The sequence below is a fragment of the Neolamprologus multifasciatus genome, chromosome 11, assembly GCF_963576455.1.
Source record: "Neolamprologus multifasciatus chromosome 11, fNeoMul1.2, whole genome shotgun sequence".
NCBI classification, from domain to species: domain Eukaryota; kingdom Metazoa; phylum Chordata; class Actinopteri; order Cichliformes; family Cichlidae; genus Neolamprologus; species Neolamprologus multifasciatus.
This window is the reverse complement of record NC_140449.1, coordinates 3,583,472-3,600,971: the sequence shown is the minus strand read 5'-3', so window position 1 is coordinate 3,600,971 and position 17,500 is coordinate 3,583,472. Positions and strand designations below refer to the sequence as shown.

At 41.0% G+C, this 17,500-nt stretch overlaps 2 protein-coding genes across 4 annotated transcripts in view; both read left to right on the top strand.

The window, feature by feature from the left end:
- grik2 (glutamate receptor, ionotropic, kainate 2) overlaps positions 1–17,500 on the top strand; it is a 344,100-nt gene that overhangs the window by 293,584 nt on the left and 33,016 nt on the right. For 2 of the 3 annotated variants that reach the window (XM_085176687.1, XM_085176688.1), the window contains exons 16-17: positions 16,904–17,154; positions 17,413–17,440. In XM_085176687.1, coding sequence (XP_085032813.1) covers positions 16,904–17,154; positions 17,413–17,440 — 279 coding nt within the window. The remainder of the gene's footprint in view (positions 1–16,903; positions 17,155–17,412; positions 17,441–17,500) is intronic. The other variant, XM_085176689.1, reaches the window with a different exon arrangement.
- On the top strand, positions 4,010–10,042 carry LOC146507623 (uncharacterized). The gene has a single exon (XM_085176756.1). The coding sequence runs from the start codon at positions 5,009–5,011 to the stop codon at positions 5,813–5,815; it is 807 nt and encodes a 268-aa protein (XP_085032882.1). The 5' UTR covers positions 4,010–5,008; the 3' UTR covers positions 5,816–10,042.

The following is a 17,500-nucleotide window of genomic DNA, read 5'->3' as shown; positions in this document are numbered from 1 at the left end:
AAAAACTGCAGTCGTGGTGCTTTGATTGTACTCAACTCAGAAATTCTGCCTTCCAAATAGGAAGATGTAGGTAACACCACACTGCAGATGAGCTGCATACAGGGCTGGACTGGGACAAAAAATCGTCCCGGGCGTTTTGACTAGAGACCGGCCGCCATTATAGGAAAAATCATAAAGCCTTTGAATGAAAACAAACGCTGTTGTGACAATGATGTACACTGTTCTGATGGTATATATGTATCAATCTATCAATCCTTTGTTGTAAGATTCAGATAATTATTTATTAAAAGCGAGACATTTTAAATGAGAATAAGAAAGAAAAGTATTTCTTTGTGCCCCCCTCTCCCTGTTAATGCCCTACCTGCCCCCCTGGCAACACTTTGCTAGACCCGCCCCTGCACAGTTACCAGCTGTCAGCTACTTAGAAAAGGATCCTGGTGTTATTTGTCTCTCAGAAACAGTTCATAACTTCAACTCATCCATGTCACCTAAAAGGTAAACCTGTTTCTCCATCAGCTGTTCAGCTCTGATGATTCAGTAAGGACATCTCCTGGTTTCATCTTCATGTTTCCCTCTCACCACATATCCAAACCATCATGACCAGCAGCTTTACAGCTGTGGCTCCAGCAAACATCAGCTGATACTAGAAAGTAATATTAAATAAATTCTAACAACAGCTGATCAAGCTTAAACGTGCTGCTGTTGTTTAGCGCAACATCCGGCATCCGACATCCGACATTTCCTCTTTCTGGTGCAAAGTGCGAGATAAACAAACAAGAGAGAAAAGCCGATCAGCTGATCATTGATCAGTTTCATGATTGAAGCAGCAACAGGAGAGAGAGGGGGAGAGAAAGAGAGAAGAAGAGGCAGCTGACAGCGTAAAGACGCAGAATAACTCCAGCTTTGTGTCTTTTGTGTCTCTTGTGTCTCTTTGTGTCCATTCTAGCTGAAGTACGAGACAAACTGTTCCTTTTCAGCTCAATACGAAAAGCGTAATATTTTTGCCCCCCTCCCCCCCCCGCAGTATATAAACTTAATAATAACTAAATTATTGTAACTGACTGTAAAAAGTCAGCACAACAAAAATAAACTCCACCTAAACTTGGTTTATATCTGACCAGACAGACTGCAGCTCATAACTTCTTACCTGAAGTTCACACTCGGACCAGCGGCCGCCTTGGGTCTCTGCTCCTCCTGCCTCCCCTTTCCCTCATCCACCTGCCTCCACCACTTGCTAATGTTACTGAATCTGAGGAAGCTCCGCCATAGCCACCACCAAACAACTGAGTTATTTTTACACATCTGCCAGCATCTGGCCAATCCACCACCTTTCACTGTTTATACCGTTACGGAAAAAAAAGAAAAAAAAACATCGGCCCATAAAACAAAAAATCACCATCGACCCACCGAGTCCAGCTAGGGCTGCTCAATTAATCGAATTTTAATCACGATTACGATCTGGGTTTTCAACGATCATTAAAAATGACTGAGCCGATTATTAGCCCCTCCCTCGTGCTTTACTCTCGCGCTGCTCCGTGTGGCAAATCGAGCGCACCTCTCTGCATTTCGAACACGTGTCACAACAATTAAGAGGACCCGAGGGAAGCTCGGAAAGCTAAGCAGAAGTTATTTGGAGAGGAGAGTGACTGCTGTTGGTTAAAAAGAGGTAAAAAAAACTTCAGTGTGGAAACATTATGGGTTCGAGTCAGACGTGGATCAAGTAGACACAGTGTGTAAACTTTGCTACAGTGTCGTAGCTGCACCACAGAGCAACACTGCAAACTTCACTAAACATAGATGTTTACATTTTTCATTTATTTCTTATATTGCAAACATTTGCACTGTTATCAATATTTGCACTATTTTATATTATTTTTTAAAGTCATTATTCTACACATTGTTATTGTTAACCCTTTAAAGCCGGTCAGAGCAGCACGCTCCGTTTTGCGTAACTATTTTTAAATCCCGGTAGCTCTGCAACCACGTAAGCTAGCGCAATAATTTTTTTTGCATATGAAACCGGAGGAGTTGTACTTACATCTTATGCCATCAGCTTGTCCTCGGTCACAGTTTCCTTCCACATATAGCTTTGCAAAAACTGCATAAAAAGCACTTGCAGCAACAAAAACATAATATTCCAGAAACACGCTTTGCCGATCCGATCAGCTGTTCGTAACACTTCCTATGTTGAAAAAGACGTCAGCGCAAACTATCGCATGTCCGCCATTTCCTGCCCGAAACCGGAAGTGACGTCATTTTCGCGGAAAATGTAGTTTTTTACTTGTAGGCCTTAAAAGCCTATACTGGTGTTTTTATAAGTCATGTTTGACTTTTCTCAATAGTTGCTGGGATGTTTAGAACTCGAATTGCACTGCTGGAAATAGTTTGTTTTGATGCACATACTGTTTTCTTTGCAAATTTGCATTATAATATTGTTTTTTGGTTTTTCCTGCAGTATATAAAAATTGCTGTATTTCAAAAATAAAACTATGAAGACACTCAAAATAAATTTCCTGTGGTGGGAAACTATTTTTTGCAACTTTTTTGTATTTACAGTTTTGAGGGATAAGCCTCTTAAATTTCTCCAAGTAGAAATATATGTAAAAAAACAAAAATGATTTTCCATTTTTTTGTAGTTTATTGCACTTTTTTGCAATTAATGTAGTTACTATGGACTTAATGCATACATATTATTAAAATATGGGCTATAACAGTTGTATTGATGTATAGCAACTTGAAATACTTGAAATGGCACTACAACATGTAAAAAAAATAATATAAGCTCTGGCGGACTTGGTTCTATGGTAGGTCTTAAAGGGTTAAATAAATATCGTCAAATAATCGAGATCTCAATTTCAGTGAAAATAATCGTGATTATCATTTTTGCCATAATCGAGCAGCCCTAACTCCAGCTATGGTTTCGTATGTGTTTAGTAGTTTAGTAGCAGGGCCGTGCAGAGAGGTTTAAAGGGGCGGGTGCTCAAAGTTAAAAAGGGGCACATTGAACCAGGCTGAATAACAACAACACACATTCATCAAGAATCTAATATGGGCAACAAGGCAAAGCAAACGTAGCCGATGCTTTACCTGATGGGTACAATGTTGCTGTAGAGGGGTTGCTGTGGATACTGCTGCTGATAGTGTTGGAGGGCAGGGCTGTGTTGATCTGAGACTGTAGACATTAAAAAGTCCATAGGAGAGATGGTAGCTGATTAAACAAGTGTCATGAGATAATAACAAAATGCAAAGATTGGTGACAGCGCTTGGAACCATAAGGCAACAAAAAACTGTGAGAAATAAACTCGGCTCTGCCTGTGAATCACTCTTTGCTTCTCTTCTTCCTTCCATCCCATCATTTCATATATCACTCTCCACTTGCTGTCTATCTGAGAACAAGGCACAACTTGCTATTGCAATAAACTATAATCTAATTATCCACACCTAACAACTCTTGCACTTAATCTATAATAAAATGATGACAGAAAAATGTTATAGCCCTGCCTTTAGTAGCCTCACACAGCTCCTACTGTTTCCTCCTCATGTCCTTACCAGCCATGTCTGGACATTGTTATATCATGAGTAATATTTTTTTTTAAATCCATCTAAATAAAACAAACACATGGACGCACACACAGTGACGTTTTAGACCTTCTTCAGAATACTGTATATACTATGGGCATCACGGTGCTGATCCAGAATCCTTACATTACTGTTTATTACTAGAGCTGCAATAATAAAGCAATGAGGAGGGAGAAGTAATAAATATGAAATAATGTATTTATGATGATTCCATCACTATCCACTCTGTGCAGGGGCAAAGCTTATTAAATTTTAAACTGTAGAGATACAATCATTTTACTGCTGTAAAATCCAAATTTTGTCTTATTTAAAATATAAATCTAATATAATCTGCTTCTTAATGTATGTTCTTTAAAATACAGTGTGTGTTTTTTTAAATATTATAATTATAATAATGCATAATTATGTGGACATGCATATTAGATCGTTTTTAGTGAAATATAATCCCTCCAGAAAGGCAGGAAACGCCCGGAAACTTACTTTAAAACTAAACATGTTCCCTAAAACGGTGACAGAGCTACAGACCCATGACAGCCTTACACAGGTAGCCAGCAGCTATGACCAGCACTACATGTGCAGTTAATAAAAGGACAGGTAATGTTTGTCACGCTGTTGCACACACAGCACGCTCGTTTGTTTCAGTTCGTCAGTTGCAACAAGACAGCTGACCAATGTGTCCGTAATAAGCCAATACTCCTGTGTGCTACACACTACAGTGTACGCTGTACACCTACTTACTGGTTTTGTCGCATCAGTCTGTGTCTCTGAGTTAACTTGTGTTTCTCCTACAGCTCCGGACCGCAAAAAATGCGCGTGCTCTTTGTGAGCTCGTTCCCGGCTCGTAACCAGCGCGTTCTGCCGTCAAGGGCGATCATTGGTTAAATGTGATCATGTGATTTCTTTTTGTAGAGAGCTAGCAAAACAACCATTTTCGAGGGCATTGCCATATTGGAATCCCGACTTCTCTGACGAGGCTAACCAGAACGCCTTTTACTGAGTGTGACATCATTCCCAGGTCCGTGTTCCGATTTCCAGTTGAACGAAACACACGATGTAATGAATAACGACCCTATCTAAATCCCAGTAACATTTAACGCGTTCCTGATTTTGGCATAATAACTAGTTACCGTGCTCGTTACCACAATAATAATTGAATAATTGATTAAATAATTGATTGCTCAGCACTGCTCTTCCTCTCTGGAATACCTTTTTATTCACTGCAAACCGTTTTATTCTCCACGGGAGTTTGCTTCATTCATCTTGGCCGCTGCACATCTGCCAGATGCGGATGTGCAGGCAGCTCAGTGCGCCCTCGCGGAGCAGATACTGCACATGGAGCGGACATTCCCGGACTCTCTCATTATTGCTCTTGGGGACTTTAACAAAGCCAATCTGAGCCAAGAGCTTCCCAAATACAAGCAGTATTTAAATGCCCGACCAGAGAGGAGAGGACATTGGACCACTGCTACAGCACGATCAGCGGGGCCTATCGCGCGGGGCCTATCGCGCGGTGCCCCGCGCTTCACTCGGACTTTCTGACCACGTCATGATCCACCTGATCCCCGCGTACAGACAGAGGCTGCAGCTTTCCAAACCTGTCGCGAGGACAAAAAAACTGTGGAGCAACGAGGCTGTGGAGGAGCTTCGCACGTGTTTGGAGTCTACAGACTGGGACACAATGAAAGCTGCTTCTAACAGCTTGGACGAGTTTACGGACGCTGTCACCTCCTATATCCACTTCTGTGAGGACAGCATTGTGCCATCACGCACCAGGGTGAGTTATAACAATGACAAACCCTGGTTTACTCCTAAACTCAAAAGGCTGTGGCTGGAAAAGAGAAAGGCGTTCAGGAGCGGAGACAGGGACAGAGAGGCCAAGCACAGGTTCAGTAAAGAAGTGGACATTGCTAAACATCAGCACTCTGAGAAGATGCAGCAGCAGATCTCAGAGAATGACTCTGCCTCTGTGTGGAAACGTTTTAGGAATATCACCAACTACAAGCCTAAAACCCCCCACTCCACTGATGACTTGCTCTTGGCCAACACCCTTAACGACTTTTACTGCCGCTTTGACGAGCCATCAGGCAGCCTTCACACCTCCAACGGCCCCAACCTCTCCCCCCTCCATAGAGCCATCACCCCCATCAAACACTTCATCTACAACACCTCCCTCCAAACCCCACACCAAGGAGGATTTCACACCACCTCCTCCCACTACAACTCTTCATATTCATGAAGCAGATGTGAGGAATCAGTTTAAGAAAAGCTCCTGGCCCAGACGGTGTGTCTCCTGCCACCCTCAGACACTGTGCAAACGAGCCCCAGTGTTTTCTGGCATTTTCAACTCCTCACTGCAGGCATGTCATGTGCCTGCTTCAAGTCCTCCACCATAATCCCTGTCCCCAAGAAACCAAGGATCACTGAACTAAATGACTACAGACTTGTGGCTCTGACATCTGTGGTCATGAAGTCATTTGAGCGCCTGGTTCTCTCCTACCTCAAGACCCTCACGGCCCCCCTCCTGGACCCCTGCAGTTTGCATACAGAGCCAACAGGTCTGCAGACGACGCTATCAACATGGCTCTACACTTCATCCTGCAGCATCTGGACTCCCCAGGAACCTACGCCAGGATCCTGTTTGTGGACTTCAGCTCTGCCTTCAACACCATCCTTCCAGACCATCTCCAGCTTTCCCAGACGAATGTGCCTGATCCCATCTGCCGGTGGATCACTGACTTCCTGACGGACAGGAAGCAGCATGTGAGGCTGGGAAAGAACGTCTCGGACTCCCGGACCATCAGCACCGGCTCCCCTCAGGGCTGTGTTCTTTCTCCTCTGCTCTTCTCCCTGTACACCAACTGCTGCACCTCCACCCACCAGTCTGTCAAGCTAATCAAGTTTGCAGATGACACCACCGTTATTGGACTCATCTCGGACGGGGATGAGTCTGCCTACAGGAGGGAGGTTGAACGTCTGGTGTCCTGGTGCAGCCACAACAACCTGGTGCTGAACGCCGAGAAGACAGTGGAGATTACTGTGGAGTTCAGGAAGCACACAGCCCCACTCCCCCCATCATCCTGACACCCTCATCACCTCTGTGGACTCATTCCTTCCTGGGTACCACCATCACCCAGGACCTGAAGTGGGAGCCCACCATCACCTCCATCATTAAGAAAGCCCAGCAGAGGATGTACTTCCTGAGGCAGCTGAAGAAATTCAACCTGCCAACACGGACGATGATGCAATTCTACCGCAATCATCGAGTCCATCCTCACCTCCTCCATCACCGTGTGGTACGCTGGAGCCACCATCAGGGACAAACAAAGACTGCAGCGTGTTGTGCGCTCTGCTGAGAAGGTGATTGGCTGCAGACTCCCATCTCTGCAGGACCTGTACACCTCCAGGACACTGGGGCGTGCAGCTCAGTCACAGCTGACCCTTCTCACCCTGGACACAGTCTGTTTGACCTGCTCCCCTCAGGCAGGAGGCTCCGGTCCATTCGCACCAGAACCTCTCGCCATAAGAACAGTTTCTTCCCCTCTGCTGTTGGACTCATGAACAATAACTGTTCCCACCACTAACACACGACCCTACGCTGTGTTCACTGCATCATGACATGTTGGCACTGATCACCACCTGCACTCACGTGTATATCTATCTACTTAGCACTTTTAATTCTTATTTTTATGTCTATTTAAGCGTTATATGACAGTATGTTTGCACTACCGCAGCAATTTCCTAATGTTGTAAACCTGCTCAACATTTGGCAATAAAACCCTTTCTGATTCTGATTCTGATTCTAATAACGTAGTTACATCACGTTACTTAATAACGCGTTAGTCCCTACACTGTTCACACGTGCGCAGTACACAACTCTGTGAAAATGTCTGAAAACGCTAGTGTGGATGCGGGGCATTTTCAGACGAAAACGCCGTTTTCAAATGTATCTGTGGACGTAGTCTTAGTCACCCACGTCACCCAGAATAGTATGAACATGGTGTTGTGACTGCAGCCACATGGCTGAAGGCAGAGGAATGCTATGCTTCATCAAGGGAGCACAGTTATCATTGTCACTGCTCAGCAGTGTTGGGTAAGTTACTTTAAATTAGTAACTTAGTTACATTACTAGTTACTTCTATCAAAAGTAACTCAGTTACTTCAAGTTACTCGTTACTTTCAAAGTAACGAGTTACTAGGGAAAGTAACTTTGGTTTTACTCAGAATTCTCTTGTTAATGTGTTGCTTCCGTAACTGGGTACCCAGCCAGATTGCCAGTCTTCTAGCTTGCTTACTTATTTTGGCATAATAACTAGTTACCATGCTCGTTACCACAATAATAATGTAGTTACTGTAACGCGTTACTTAATAACGCGTTAGTCTCTACACTGCTGCTCAGGGTGTTTTGATTTCAATACATTAGACTTCAGTGTAACTTCTAAATAATAATCATAGTATCTCTACACGATAGAAGGTAGTGAACTGATATTTTGTTCTAATATGGACTGGAATGGAGCGCTTTTCTACTCTGAGCACTCAAAGCGCTTTTTATACAACTAATTCATTCACACAAGCACGTTGTTAAGTGCTTACTAAGTAACATTCGTACACATTCACACTCCGGTGGATGCATCGGAGAGCAACAGGGGGTGAGTGTCTTGGATATTTGGCATGCAGACTGGAGGAGCCAGGGATCGAACCACCAAGCTTCAACAGCATGTTGTCCCTCTGTAGTAGAGGGAGAGCTCATTCTAAATATCTGTAATTATGCATGTTTTAGTTTTTCTGATAATTATAGGTGTGTAAACATTGTGTTTGCAGGGTGAAGGCATTACTGTATTTACATGCAGGAGGATTTCAAGCCTCACATTGGGGATATTAACTTATGATGGCAGTGAAAGTGTTCACAGTGAAAACATTAGCATAGATTAATCACAGCAATGGCTTTTAATGCTGCAATACAAGTACAATGACTCACAGATCCGTTGTAGGTTTATATGTTTCGCATAGTTGAGCATAAGAAAATGGTAATCCTTGATATAAGTATTAATAATTAATAACAGTAACCCTGCACAATCAAATTTAATCAAAGCAAATTGAATGCACAAAATGGTTACTAATATTAAATGAGCTTTAGAACTAGCAGACTGAACGCAGCGCTACCATGGAAACGTACCGTCGCCACTTTAGATAGCGCAGCTCAGCGTGCGAGGGAGAGGCTGTCGGAATTCAGACAAGACACAGACCAACAGAACTGCAACGGATGAAAGGAAACAGGCTGCGTTGCTGGGTGAACTGGGTGAACTGGGTGAACAACATTATTTTCTTCCTTAACCTCCTAAGACCCGAACTCTTCCACAGCAGCATTTTTAATTTCTCTTTGATATTTGGACATATTGAGACCTGATGAATGTAAAAACGAAGAATTACCAGATTATCGTTTCTGAGAAAAATGAGAAATTTTGATAAAACAGTAGCAGTATAACGTCCTCGTTCGTGGATATCAGGCCCTTGTAGAGCAAAATTTAGTATTTTGGCCTAGACAACCCAAAATGTGACGTCCACATATATGGATGCCAGGAAGTTAAAAGGAGATTTACTTTTGTATTGTAGAGTATTAGCCTAATACACTAATCTGGAGTTACAATGACTCACGACTTAAGTTTATAGATCAGTAAAACCGATAAGAGGGAGTGTTTTGTTGCAACCACCAAATGTTGGACAATTCTAGTTTTTGTGGGTTTATTCTCACAGCTAGGGAGGGCCCCCACTGTAGTGAGGCACAAACCCATCCTCCCACCGACAGGGACTATACCTTTTTTGAAGTCACAGTGTTTAGTGTTCAACTGTTGTTGTTGTTTTTTATGTTTAGAGCTGCACTGCTGCTTAAACTCATTAGAAATGATTTGATCATAATATTAAAATACTGATGTTGAATATTAATGGTCTAAATAATCCTGTGAAGCGTCAGAAGGTAATGACCAAATTAAAGAAAGATAAGTCACAGTTTATTTTTCTACAAGAAACGCATCTGTCTAGCCTGGAAAGCGAGAAACTGAAGAGGTTCGGATATGCTAACGCATTTTACAGTTTATATCCTCATGGACGTAGAAGAGGTGTGATTATACTTATCCCTGTTTCAGTGAAATTTGAATGTATTAAAAAAATTGTGATAAAGAAGGGAGATTTATTATTGTGAGAGGAAAACTGGAAAATGAAATGGTCACACTAGTTAATGTGTACGCTCCACCTAATAGTGCAAAACAATTCTTTAAAACATTATTCGATACCATTATTTTACAAACGGATTGAATACTAATATGTGGGCGTGAGTTTAATATGGTGATGAACAATAATCTAGATACAACTAATAAGAATAAACCTACCAACCAGGTTATGAGAATGGTCAAGAGAACATTTAAAGAATACGGGATAGTTGATATATGGAGGGAGTTTCACCCCTTTAGAGACTATACACACTATTCCTCCCCCCCCACAACAGGTATGCTAGAATCGATTATTTTTTCATGAATAATAAGGATTTAAGTAGGATAAAACAGTGTGAAATTCAACACGCAGAAGTATCTGACCACTGTGCAATCTACCTTATAGTTAATGTGAAAGTCCAGGAGAAAAATACGTTATGGAGGCTAAATGTGGGAATATTAAATAATGTCTAATGTGGAGGAACTAAAGAAGGACTTTATAACCTATCAAAATGAAAACAATAATAGAGAGGTTACCCCAGTCATTTTATGGGATGCTCTTAAAGCAGTTATAAGGGGAAAATTGGTTGCTAAGACTGCCACGATTAAAAAAAAACGAGAGGAGGTATACAAAAAAGAGAAGGAGAATCTTTTTTTAACCGAACAACAACACAAGACCCTTCATTGCTCCCAAAAATGAAAGATATTAGGGATAAAATAGATAAAATACAAGCCACAGAAATAGAAAAGAAGAATAGATTTTTAAAACAATCCTACTATGAAGTGGAACCAAGGGCAAACAAATTATTGGCAAAACAACTGAAAAAAACAGCAAAGAGATTGGACAACGAGATAAAGGATATAGAAACGAATCAAATAATTTATGACTCTAAAGAGATTGGAACTCAGTTTGTGAACTACTATAGAAACTTATACAATCAGCCTCTCTCCGCCGACATCGACCAAATAAAAGCTTTTCTTGAGAAACTGGATTTACCCTCAATTGGGAAAAATCACAATGACCTTCTGACCTCTCCTATCACAGAAACAGAGATAGATAAAGCAATAAATAAATAAAAATCAAACAAATCTCACGACAGTTTACCCTCCGAGTGATATAAAACTTTTAAAGAACTTATACCACTACTTGAAAAATCATTCAATTATACACTCAAACATGGTGAAATGCCCCCTTCATACGGGGCGATCGTGGCTCAAAGAGTTGGCAGTTCGTCTTGTAACCGGAAGGTTGCCGGTTCGAGCCCCAGAAGGGCCGATGGCGCGATATGGCAGCCTCACTTCTGTCAGTCTGCCCCAGGGCATCTGTGGCTACAACTGTAGCTGCCTCCACCAGTGTGTGAATAGTGGAATTGTAAAGCGCTATATAAATGCAATCCATTATTATTATTATTATTCATGGAAAGAAGCGGTCATAACAGTGATCCCCAAGAAAGAAACCAGCGAGATTTGTTCAGATTATAGACCCATATCAATACTCAATGTTGATTATAAATTATATACCTCAATTATTTCTAAAAAGAATATTTTGTTAGTGATATTATCGACGAAGACCAGACAGGCTTTGTAAAGGGACGTCAAACCCAAGATAATATAAGGAGGACTTATATTATCTTGGGTTGGAAAATGTGCAGCCTTTATAAGCCTCGACGCAGAAAAGGCTTTCGATAGCGTAAATTGGAATTTTCTATATCAGGTACTTGAGAAATTTGGATTTAATGATAAAGCTATCAGATGTATTAAAACACTTTATCAAAACCCGACTGCAAGGATAAGAATAAACAGCAGTTTAACTGAGAGTATAAAATTAGAGCGGTCTACCAGACAGGGCTGCTGCCTCTCTCCTACCTTGTTCTTCAATCTTGTCCCTTGCACAAGCAATTAGGCAAAATAGAAATCTTAAAGGAATAGAGGTGAAGAGGAACATATCATTGGACTTTTTGCAGATGATGTGATTTGTTTTTTAGAGGATCCCGACACATGCATTCCCATACTAATTAAGCAACTCGAAATATTTGGCTTTTATTCAGGATACAAACTCAGATTTTAACATTTAACTATCTTCCATCCAAAACCATACAACAAAAATATAATTTGACTTGGAGAGCAACAAAAATGAAATATCCTGGGGTTACCTTATCAAACGCTGAGGATTTATATAAACTTAATTATGTTAACTTAGATAAGGAAATTAAGATTTGGATAGGTGGGCTACTCTTCCATTAGACATTGGTTCTCGAATAGAGACCATAAAAGTGTCCTACCCTGACTTCTCTACCTCTTTCAGTCACGACCCATTGACAAACCTGAAAAACAATTTAGATTATGGGACAAAATCATTTCCAAGTTTATATGGAATGGTTTCAAATTTGAAACACTACAGATAAGAAAGGATACGGGGGGTTTGGCACTCCCAAACCTTGAGGCATACTTTCATGCTGCACAAATCAGGTACATCATTTGTTGGTGTGACAATGATTATGAAGCCAAATGGAAGAATTTAGAAAAATCAGTACAAGGAAGAGAAATTCAAAGTCTTATAGCAGAGAAGAAACAATGAGAGTAATTAAACAGCTGAATTCAGTCACTCAGTTTACACTTAAAATATGGTTTATGGTATGAAAATACAAACTGGAAAAAGAGCTCAGACTGCTTTGATGGATAGTTTATGATAAGGGTTTTATCCCTGGTTCTATGGACCAAAGATGTAAACAGTGGATTCCTACTGGATTAACAGCGATGTGTACACTAATTAAAGATGGGAGTTTTATGAACTTCCAGGAGTATGATATGATCTAAGTCAGTGGTCCCCAACCCCCGGGCCTCGGACCGGTACCGGTCCGTGAGTCGTTTGGTACCGGGCCACGAGAGTTGAGCTCAGGTGTGAAATGTATAGTTTTCAGGGTTTTTATCGGTTTTCAGCGTTATTTTGTTATCGTTTTTATCGTTTACTTGGGTTTCCTGGGTCTTTTCACGTGTGTTATGAATAAATCTTCTTTTTTTCGGTACCGGTACTAGTTTTATTTTGTTGTATTTATCCGCGACACCTTAAAGGCCGGTCCATGAAAATATTGTCGGGCATAAACCGGTCCGTGGAACAAAAAAGGTTGGGGACCGCTGATCTAAGTAATCAAGATCACTATAGATATTTGCAGATTAGGGACTTTTAAATAAAGAAGTAAAACATAGTGTAAATCTGGATAAAAATTCAATAATCAAAACCATAACTGAAGCCTACAATGGAAAAAAATGTAGAATAATCTCTATAATTTACGAGCATGTAATGGAGGCAAGAGGATGTACAACAACATATGTAAAACTGAAGTGGCAGAGAGAGTTGGGAGTGAACATATCTGATGAGGAACGGTCACAAACCTGGAAAACACAGCAGTCAACAACATCATCACGTGCCTGGAGACTGCACTGCTGGCAAAATGTAATTCGATTATTTATAACACCCAGAATTAGGAACAAACACACTTCATTACCACAACCATGTTGGAGGGGCTGTGGAGAGGTAAATGTGAATCATTCCCATGTTTCTGGTTCTGTCCCAACATCGCAAAATTTTGGGAAGATGTTCATTTAATTATAGGTAAAATTCTGGGTTATGCTGTATCTAAGTCTTGTACATTATTATACTTTGGAGTCATTACGGGAAATGTGATGAAAGAAGACAGATACATATTGAAAATTGTGCTTGCTGCCTGTAAAAAGGCAATCGCAAGAAAATGGTACAAGATAAACCCATCATGGCGTCAGAATTATGGACAAAATATAAATCATGGACTTGGACATGACTTACAAAATAAGGACTCAGGTCAATACCATCGTGGGAGAAATGGACTGAGTACATACATCTGACAGGATAAAGAGCATCACATTGATAATGAGAAATGATCCAATTGTAGAAACATGGTGACCCAACTCGAGTTTTATTTATTTTTTCTTTTTTAAATGTTATTATTTTTCTTTTTAATGTTCTGTTTTGTTGTTAGCCTCTACCCCCACTGTATAATGTTAAAAGAAAAACAATAAACAGAAAGTATCAACAATATTTCTCCCATAATACCTTCTATTCGATGGTTCCTTATTAAAACCAGAATTAAATTTAAAAATCTTTCTCCTCACATGCAAGGTCTTGAATATTCAGGCTTCATCTTACTGGTACCATATCACCCTAATAGTGCACTTCACTCCCAGACCGCTGATTACTTCCTATTGTAGGGCATTTAATTGCAGAATGGGAGTCTTCAGTTTTCAGACCCTCTTCTGCAGAACCATCTCCCACTTTGGATTTGGGAGACAGATACTCTACTTTTAGTATTAGGCTCAAAACTTTCCTTTTGGATAAAGCGTATAGTTACAGCTGGATCAGGTGACCTTAAATACTTCCTTATTTATGCTGCAGTAGGCTGAGGTTGGTGGGGGCTTCCCATGATGAGTGTTTCTTCTTTACTCACCTTTTCAATCACTGTGTTTTATTAAATCTGATTCTTTTTCATTCTTTTACTGAAGAGAGAGAACACGACTCAGTTAGTCAAGATATTTATGATTTTTTATTTAATCATCTTCCGGAAGAGAGAGATCTGCACAGCCCAAAGCCAGTTGCATTAGAAACAAACATGTGTCTCATATCGGTGTTATTTTGGTCCTTTACACGTCACATAGTTTTGATAAAAACAACTGTGTTACTAGTTCCGCTTTTTCCGTCTGGTTTCCTGTATTTTATTAATATGCCTCTGCAGCTCTGCACTAAACGTCCTGTTTCTTAAACTTCCACTAACTTAAGCCTCTGTTGCTAAGGCGACCTCTCACCCTCTGACCTAGTTCTCTCTCACAGCTGGCCTTGCTTTATAGAGGCCTTTATTATTAAACTACATAAAGACATATAATCAGAAAATTAGCACTAAGAATATATGTTTATTCCGTAACAGTTTATTCACCACTCTGCATTTAATCATTGGTTATTATTCAACTCTATCCCAGTGTGTCTTTAGACCTGCCTCCTTCTCTTTACCTTGGACCGGTCACTGCTACCTTGGGCCTGGTTCTGCCTGAGGTTTCTTACTGTTAAAATAGAGGGTTTTTCTTCATACTGTCGACATATGGTTGCTGATGTGGTCGATCATCTGATTGTTGGGGGTTTTCCTCTGTATTGTTGTAGGGTCTTACAGTGTAAAGCACCTTGAAATTACCCTGTACCTAGCACCTCCCTCTGAGCAGGTCTGGGTCCGCTCCAACCCTCGGTGGTGATCATTATCATGAAGAGTGAGCAGTTGCTGTAGCAGCAACAGCTGATTTCACACAGGTCCCTTTGTGGTGATTTCACTTGTATAACCTCTATACAAAAGTGAAGCGTCTTTTGATCAGTGTGTCTCATTGTTTATCAGTTTTGACAAGGATGTTTTCTCTCTCTCGTCCTTGTTTGCATCACCTGTCCCAAAAGAAGTGAAATTCTTGGATCAGCCAGTCTGTCTGCAAGATTAGTTAGTTTTACCTTCCCAAGGAGACATTGTTATGGCCTGCGATACTGTCTTGAGAGGCAGGTGCTACTTGACACACTGTGCACTTAAGCTCCTCAGGAAGGACAAATGTGGGACCAAAGGCTACAGTCCCATTCACACAGTATCTGTATTTGCCTGATGTGGTTTATACATGCGCCTCAGGTCAGAACTTGCCCTCAAAATGAACTGTTTTAAGATCACTGAGAGTATTTACATCATACTTTAATATGCAGTTTTAGACCAATAAGTACCCCCTAAATCTTTGACAGCCCATTTAATGACTAAAAGTTCTAATAAAACTGTAGTTCTGCTTTGCAGAGACTGACCAGCAACAGCAGTAGTTGAATCGTACCTTCCCATTGTCCTGTCACAGGACAGCTCCCAGTCCATCATGATTTGTTACTGTAACAAGTTTTGTTAAAATGTGCACAGGTCAGCACAGTGATGTGAGCATCTGAAAAGCTTTGTCGCAGGCCTAAATCCAGTGGGATGTGGGTCCTTTTTTGCCTCTTGACTTAATGAGTCAGTTTTGCAACTAAGGACTTGAACGTGGAGGCAATGTAAGAAAACCCAGGAACAAATAGTCCATAGTAGTTGGCAACATATAGGAATAATTTTAGTTCCTTGGCATTCTCTGGCAGTTCTGGTTTATATCTATGGCCACCCCATCTGCAAAGACACCACATGGCCCAGGTAGCATTTAAACACTAACACATTTACATGTATATACATATTGGCCGCATAGCTTAATCGTTTCCGGCGATTAAGGACCCTGGAATGTACTTCAAATGTTTTTTGTTCCTTACTGACTTTCTAGTTTTAAATATATTTTTTCCACCTGCTGGTGGCAACTTCTGCACTTGTGCCCTTTTCACACTTTGGAGAGCTAAAGGGGGAAACGGACACTGTGGACCAGTATGTCTACGTTTTGCCGTGATACTGGGTTCGCTCAGATGCTGTTCAGAGGTTGGAAAGAGATCACATCATTCAAATACAGAATTTCTGAAGTGATAATGTGCAAACCATAGACTGAGCCTGCAAACAAATGTAGCCATGAATCAAAGGAATTTATTTTACAGTTAACTATTTACAAATAAACTACACCGTTCAAAATTAACTAGAAGGATTAAGGAAGCAAACAAACATCAGGGTCCAAGACAATAATAACCACAACTCTTACTAGAAAATAAACATTAATTTCTAAGGTGACCAAAACAAAAATGGCAGAGAACCCTGACAAGCTTCCACAAATGCAACACTATTCCAAGATGGCAGATCACTCAAGTTTGCGACTTTTTCTACCAATATCAGCAACGCCCCCCCCCCCACACAAACACACACACCCAACACTAAAAGCCAAACACTTCTCAGCCCACTGGCCAAATGCCAAGGAGTGTTTGGTGCTATATGAAACAGTCTGAATGCTGTTCAGCTGTGGCAATCAGGTGTGGGGAAACCTTGGACAGGAAGGGAGGGAGAGAGCAGCTTTCTGTCATAAAGGGGCCAAAAGGTCGGTGAAAGGAACAGTGGTGGTCTACGGGATTTAGTTAGCTGCGTCAGCTGCTTACACTGACCTTATGCATTTTGGTCCTTTAGGCTCTCCGTACAGAGATAAGATCACTATTGCCATTCTGCAGCTTCAAGAGGAAGGGAAGCTCCACATGATGAAGGAGAAGTGGTGGAGAGGAAATGGTTGTCCAGAGGAGGAAAGTAAGGAGGCCAGTGCCCTTGGGGTGCAGAACATCGGTGGGATCTTCATCATCCTGGCAGCCGGACTTGTTCTCTCCGTCTTTGTGGCCATGGGAGAGTTCCTCTACAAGTCCAAACAGAACGCACAACTTGAAAAGGTAAGAAATACATTTTATGTTTTTTGGTTTTTTAATTCAAATTGTGATAGTTTATTACAACAAACACGTCACAAAGAGTAGTCTCACGACAAAGACAAATACATCAGTCAATTTTAAAATAAATGGAACAAAGTACGCTAACTTTCTTCCCCACATTTGTAAGAAAATTATTGTTTCTACTTTGCGGAAACTTACACTATGATGACAGTGCCTAATGCAGTAAGATAAGGGTTGGTCTTTTTGCATTTATTCACTTAGGCCCAATGGGGACAAGGAGATAAGAAACGTGAGGAATTCTGCTGTCACCATGGATCCAAGCTAGACTTTAACCATCATCTCAAATGAT

What these genes read in the sequence shown, in the direction of transcription:
- LOC146507623 (XM_085176756.1), top strand. Translation starts at nt 5,009, where the DNA reads ATGCCCGACCAGAGAGGAGAGGACATTGGACCACTGCTACAGCACGAT.